At 40.5% G+C, this 7251-nt stretch overlaps 1 protein-coding gene across 3 annotated transcripts in view; it reads left to right on the top strand.

Moving 5' to 3' along the window:
- The window catches only part of LOC138028205 (proto-oncogene tyrosine-protein kinase receptor Ret-like), a 49939-nt gene extending 48197 nt beyond the window's left edge, over positions 1-1742 (top strand). For all 3 annotated transcript variants that reach the window (XR_011127575.1, XM_068875653.1, XM_068875654.1), the window contains one exon: positions 996-1742. Coding sequence is in view for 2 of the 3 variants with exons in the window: in XM_068875653.1 (XP_068731754.1) it covers positions 996-1052 (57 nt within the window). In the remaining variant the exon portion in view is untranslated. The remainder of the gene's footprint in view (positions 1-995) is intronic.
- The last annotated feature ends 5509 nt before the right edge of the window (positions 1743-7251 follow it).

Genomic DNA, 7251 nt, shown 5'->3' with positions numbered 1-7251 from the left:
GAACAGAAAATCCTCTACAAAAGTATTAGCACACTTAAGATAAAAAGTGGTTGTCTTGACCACCCCCTTTCCCACCCCAAAAGAGAACAGATTTTTAGCTCCTGGGATAGGGATCACAATATTTTTTACTGTTTATTATTACTCTGGATCTGAAATCAGAATTGTCAATTCTGGGACGTTGGGACAAAGATAATTTACACCTCGTTACATTGACTCGCAAAAAATGGCTGAAAATATTTCTTCTGGCTTTCCATATTTGCCACTTCCAGCCGGCCCTGAATATATCATGTACTTCTGAAAAGAAAATTCCAACCAGTTAATATTTCTTGGATCACGTATAGGTTTTATCTGGTGTATAATTCTCTTGAAATCAAACATTATTTTACGAAAGATTTTAATGGTTACAACCCCGGCCGATTCGACACGCAAATGAACAGACAGTCGAAAGTTAATGAGTAATAACTAAAAGCACTCTTTGAAGTGTCATCTACTGTTTCCAGTCAAAAATACAATTACGAATGCAATACTAGGATAAGTTAAACAAGATCGCCCTTAACGATCTGCAATCCTCTTTCTCCTCCATCTTGAAAAGACCTCGAGACGATGTGCAACACCACTGACAAAGTACGTTGTGTAGAAGCACTGAAAATTTATTTGAAACCCCACCCAAAAAAAAACGGCCAAAAAAATCCCGCCAAAAAATCCTAACTCTAAAATCCAACTCGAAAATCCAACTCGAGATCCTAACTCGAAAATCCAACTCGAAATCCTAACTCGAAAATCCAACTCGAAAATCCAACTCGAAAATCCTAACTCGAATATCCAACTCGAAATCCTAACTCGAAAATCCAACTCGAAATCCAACACGAAATCCAACTCGAAATCCTAACTCGATAATTATTCTGTCTCCCCGGGCATGGTCGTTGGGGTTTACATAACGATAAGAAGGCTTTCGGTTGCTAATTTCTAACTCATTTCCTTGTTCCGTTGTTTAGGAATACGTCAACCTGGAGGAGCTTTTCAACGAAAATGTACTGCCATCCAGTTGCTAGAAGATCAGTGTCTCAAGGATTGATTCGCGTGGAACAATTAACTGGAAGAGAATTCTCGTTTTATTCCGTTGACACTTTTAATACCATGATATGAGATATTAGTGAGATACCGGCAGTGTAGGATACACCTTGAAAATGTAGTTTCTTAAGAGAATGCTTTTCTCGGTTTCGCTTGTTGCTGTTGTTATGTTGTTGTTGTTGTTGTTGTTGTTGAGTGTTTTTCCCTCTCTTTAGCATAAAGAGGGAGCCCCGTGAAAAACGTTTCAATTCAGGACAATATGTCCCCAAATCGCACAGCATTATTTTTGGTTTCAGTTATTGAGAGGCTTTTAAAGCGCGGGTTGCCCGAAGCCTAGGTAGCGTTGACTAGCGTTAAATACCATGGAAATTTATAAGTCTTGATACCTCTTAACCAACGGTTAGTGCGAGCCAGGCTTCGAGAAACCGGCCTCAGTTTAATATTAAAGCGAGCTAATATAATTAAAGAGGAGGTGATTCCCTCGCATTGAGGAGTAAAATAATACTTTAATGATGATTTCCAAATAATCTGCCTTACATTACTAAGAGTAAGGGATTTTGCATATTACTAGTTTCATTTTGAGCAATTATTGATTCATGACTAATTTGACTTAAATTAAGAAGTATGATGATTATATGATGAGTGAATTAAATGAAATGTAGATGATTTAAAGAGGAAATGTTCGATTCATTAATCTTTACCCTAAACTATCACATGTAAGCTGCCGAAAGGTTGCCTTTAAAAATCATATATTCCAAGAATCCCGTACCAATATCCACATTGCTAGACCAAACACGTCAAAATCACCATTCCATAGGGAAAAACAGTATCAAGAGGCAAAGAATGTTGCAAACGCAATATTTACTGAACCCGAAAGGCCCCTGATGCGTATAATGTATTTCTGGGGAATTAACACTTCCGTTGTAAACAGTCTTGGAGAAGATTGCATTTATTGTTTTTTTTTGGTTTTATTTGGGTTTTTTTTTTTTCGCTCATTTTTTCCAAAGAGTTTTCGAGAATCCGGCCAGGATATCCGTAATTTCGTTCAACTGCTTCGTCTCTTCTTCTACTTTCATTTAATTACTCTGAAAAGCTTTTGCTTCAAAACTTGAGTAAAAAGCCAGGCGTCGTCGGCTCTAATTTCAGGGTATGATGCGATCAGAGTCATAAATTGGTTTGATTTCGTAAAATAAGTCGCTTGGGCCAAATTGGTGAAAACAAAAAAAATAAATAAAATTTATTCTTTCAGAGAATAAATGATTTCATGCAACTAGCTACACTGGTTAATATTTGGCCCGTAAGGGTCAGGTTACATACGGGACTCTTAGTTATTAGTACTTAAATCAATGCAGACTAGTGGTTTCGTGACGCTTTTTGTTTTATGGGTCCATTTGGAGTATTCTTACAGTTAGTTAACCCGGCTTCAGCCTGCGATCCAATTGAAACCTAGTACTGACCTGGTTAGCGGTTAGCAAAAAAAAAAAAAAAAAAGCTGCTGCCCTCGATGAGCTCTAAACTTGAGCCCTCGATATTGTCAAGTGATACTGGTGAGCGGATACCTTGTGTCAGTCGATCTTAACATGGATACCCATAGCCAAAGATGTATACTGGAAACTGTCTTGCCGCCACGATGAGGTTTAAGCTCGAGCCCACGATATGGTCACGTGATACTGGTCACATTGGCTTCCATGGGGAGGTGAACGGTCGTACGGTGGCCAAAGAACAAATACTTTACCATATTTTCTTGCCCATGGCGCTTCGCCCACGCCTTTGGGGCGCATCGCTCCGCTGTTATTGTTATTTCTCAAAAAGGCTGCCCTTTATTATTCGAAACCGTTAGACATATTCCAAAATTCAAACCCCGTCGTTTCATTATTTTTGTGATTTATACATATTTCTGATGTGCTTTAAAGGGAAGCTATCACGGTCGCGCATGCCCCGGGTTTTTTAATCGAAACTTGAAAACATCAGGCTGGATGATGTCTCATCTGAAACATGTGTTGTCTTTATTAAAAAAATGAACTTCAAAAACATCGTGTGGCTTATCAAGAAAAGAATAATAATAATAAAAATAAAAATAATAATAGTAATAATAATAATAATAATAATAATAATACCAGGGTCATGATTTTACGTGCCAGAACCTAAGAGATCAAGCGGCGAGGCAGGAAAAATCACTGGGGAATGTCGGAGAAACTATTTGCGAACGAGTTGGGACAAGGAGACCACCTATTGAAAATGATAGAGAAATCTGCGATATGCTTGATAATAATTCTCAATCTTTGCAAACACAAACTTTTGAAAATGCAAATGAACCAGAGTTACAGCACTCTGTCCCACAGGAATCGCTGTGTCAAGAAACAAATCTTTTGTTGGACTCGGCTATCAAGATATTTGACTCAATTAGTTCAGAGCCCGCGGAATTCATGAATCGGGACATTGACACCAGAACAAAAGAAAGACCAAGTCAAAAAGAAATTGAAAACATCAATAAAGCCATCACCGAACTGACAAAAACCACGAGTTTCCAAACTAACGACCCCTTTGTTTATCTGTGGATTGCAAACTGTGCGCTTTACGCAGTCACTGTAGCGTTCCTTCTGCATAAAGGATGGAAAAAACAAAAAAGCTCAGCATCACAAACGACACAAAACAACTATCAAAACAAAATGAAAGCTAAATACGAAAGAAAGGTATCTGAAATGCGGAAAAAGATCTCTATAGCTGCAGCAGAAGTAGAAAGATTAAAAGCGAATAAAAAGATCACGAAAAAAGGAAGGAGCCGTACTGCTGGAAGAATGCAAAGTCTTGTCCGTCGCGCAACTAGTGAATTACATGGAAAAGAAAAAGTCGACTGTGAGAAGATTAAAGAGAGAGTATTCGCGGAGAAAAAAGCAACAGCAATCCAGAGAACTCAACAACCAGTTCCAGACTGACCCAGGGCGTGTATACGCAAAGTTCGGAGAAATGATAGCGGAAGATAAGGATCTAAACAGACCTAAGTACAAACCTCGCCAGAGCACTATCAGTAATGAAACAGATGCCAATCAGTTTGAAGACATCGAAGAAGCAAGCTCATTTTGGAGGCAAGCGTGGAGTGAAGGAGGAACAGGAAACAGAAATGCTACCTGGCTTGAGGATGTAAGAGAGGCAATTAATAAATATGTCCCACCACCTTCAAATGAGAATTTTGTCCTTGAATCAACTGAAGCAGTGAAAGCTATCATGAAGAAAAGAAATTGGAGCGCTCCTGGGCCAGATAGAATCGCCAACTATTGGTGGAAGAAAGCACATGCGCTGCATGAGGGTGTGACCAAATCGTTCCAAGCCATCGGCCAGAGTCCTTCTGAATACCCCATGCGGTTTGCCGAGGGAAAAACGACGTTGATCCCTAAGCCAGGAGAATTCTCAAGTAGCAACCAAAGACCAATTACCTGCTTGAACACTATGTATAAGTGGTTTACATCATGCTTATTAGGACCAATGGATCTTCACCTAAATGAATATGGCCTAATGGAGGGAGAACAGAGAGGCGCCAAATCAGGATGCAATGGCACTGTTGATAACCTGCTCATTGATAGAATGGTCACACGAGACTGTCACAGAGGGAAACGTAACTTGAACATGGCCTGGATTGATGTCAAGAAAGCTTTTGACTCAGTTGACCATGAATGGCTTGCTGAGATGATGATTCTACACAGATTCCCAACCTGGCTGTGCCGCACTAATGAGAGCCTGTGCAACAGCTGGAACACGAAAGTCGTCGCAAAGACGAAGCAGGGGATAGAGAAGTCTGAAGTGATACAATTCAGACGCGGCCTCCCTCAGGGAGATGCATTGTGCCCCAGGTTGTTCACCCTGTGTATGAATCCTGTGGCTTGGAAACTACGAGCTTCGGAGGGGTACAAGTTGTCCAAACCCTTAAGCAAAAAGATAACGGATTTGCTGTATATTGACGACCTTAAGGCGTTTGCAGCGTCAGACATCAAACTCAACAAGGTTCTGAAGTCAACCAAGAGTGCGATGCAAGATTTAGGCTTAGAATGGAACCCAAGGAAATGCGCGACCGTCCATGTAAGGAGAGGCGTACAGGTGAAGGATGAAACCGGTGTGCAGTTGGATGACGGAGCAGTACTGACAAATCTAAAGGAAGGAACTTATTACAAGTTCCTGGGAACATTAGAGAACTTAAAACAAGATGACAAGTTAGCTTTGAATGTTGCATCCAAAGAATACCTACAACGCATGTCAGTCATCTGGTCAAGTCCACTGTCAGATCACAACCGCGTAGCTGCATCGAACCAATTTGCCCTTCCCATACTGGGGTATCGAATGTGGACCCAGAGCTGGCCAATAGCAGAGCTTAGGCAAATTGACAGAAAAGTTCGAAAAATCCTGGTTCAGGGCGGCGGCAAACACCCCCTAGGCTCGACAGCATTACTGTACCTCCCGAGGGAAAAAGGGGGGCGCGGGCTGAAATCAGTCGAGCAAGAATACAAACTCGTCAAGATAAAGGCTGCTCTGAAAGTCTACAAGAATCTGGACCCGACCATTGCAGTTGTGAGAAAGTTTGAAGAAAGAGCAGGTGAGGTGGGACACCATTCATTTTTAAAGGATAGCGTGAAGTATGCAGCAGAGCTCGGTCTTGGCCTGGACCTTGAGCACCCGTCACCCTGCATCACCCGGGGGGGAGTAACAATCACAGACAAGAAGATCAAAGTTGCCTTGAAGGAAACTGTAAAAAAGCAGAATACACAGGCTGTGAGGGAAGAGAGTTGGCAAGGAAAGCTACACACAAGTAGGTGGGAGGATGTATGTCTGAGTAAAGCAGACTGCTTTGCTTGGCTTAAGGACTGGACGTTGTGTCCGTCTAACACCGTTGCAGGAGTGATCGAGCTCTACGAGCAACTATTGCCAACACGAATATATTACAGTCACAAGGTGCGAGCCCGACCAGCTACTGAAGTGGCATGTAGGCTATGCAGTAGATCAGCAGAAACAGTTCAGAATATTCTAGATGGATGTCCCACCTTGGCCCAGAACAAGTACTTGGAAAGGCACAATAACGCCTTGAAGATCCTGTTCTTCGAGATCCTGAAGGACGCAAACTTATTGACAAAGTCCCACCATGGTTCTCCCAAGTAAAACCCAAACCGGTATATGAAAACGACCAGTTTCAAGCCTACTGGGATGTCCTGCTCTATGCTGAGCACACCGAGGTGAGAGCAAACAGAATCGATGCCCGTTTTATCGACCACCAACAGGAGAAGGTGATAGCATTAGAGATGAGCTGTCCATGGATTGATAACCGAACAAGTAAGGAAGAGGAGAAGACAGCCAAGTATGCCTCCCTAAGATGGGAGATAAAGCGACAGTACCCTGCGTACGATGTGCAACAATACAACATCATTATTGACGTGCTAGGTGGATGGTCCACAGACATGGAGGAGGGAATGAGGAATTTACTCGGGTCAAGAGTGAGAACTAAAGGAGTCCTTCTAAAGATGCAGAAATCGGTCTTATCAAGCTCTCTTAATATTGCCCGCACTTTTAAAGTAATCACATAAACTTTACGAGCAATATAACGCGAATTTCAATTCAGCAAAGGACATTATTGTAAAAAAAAAATGTATTATTATTATTTTTTTATTATTATTCATTTTTTTTTTAATTTTAGCAATCACTTATTTTATATTTTCACATAGTTTAATAGATTTAAGTGGATAATACTTTTAGAAAGATATTTGTAAATAGGACTTGAACATGGTGTTTTTAAGGAGCTCCTGGGTTACGATTAACGCCCCAGGTAGCTTTAAGGTATTGACATTCAAAAGTTTCAAACTGTCATAATAATAATAATAATAATAATAATAATAATAATAATAATAATAATAATTTTGTTATGATGATGATGATGATTATTATTTTTATCGTTATCGTCATTATCATTATGATCATCATCATTACTATTATACCATTTGGGCTCGAATCGTTCTTTCTTGAAATCTTAATATGAAGCCTCATATGCTCTGGACAAGTCTCGGTCAATTTCTGGAGAAGCAACAGCGCTCGTGGAGAGACTTGCAAAGGGCTGGTCAGCATCGGCAAATGGATTAATCTGGTTGAAAAGCAATAGTTAACACTTGACCATTGCTTGCATATCTTTTAACCTTTTTTGAA

Source organism: Montipora capricornis, chromosome 13, assembly GCF_036669925.1.
Source record: "Montipora capricornis isolate CH-2021 chromosome 13, ASM3666992v2, whole genome shotgun sequence".
Taxonomy (NCBI): Eukaryota; Metazoa; Cnidaria; class Anthozoa; order Scleractinia; family Acroporidae; genus Montipora; species Montipora capricornis.
The sequence above is the reverse complement of the archived record's forward strand: the minus strand, read 5'-3'. Positions and strand labels throughout refer to the sequence as shown.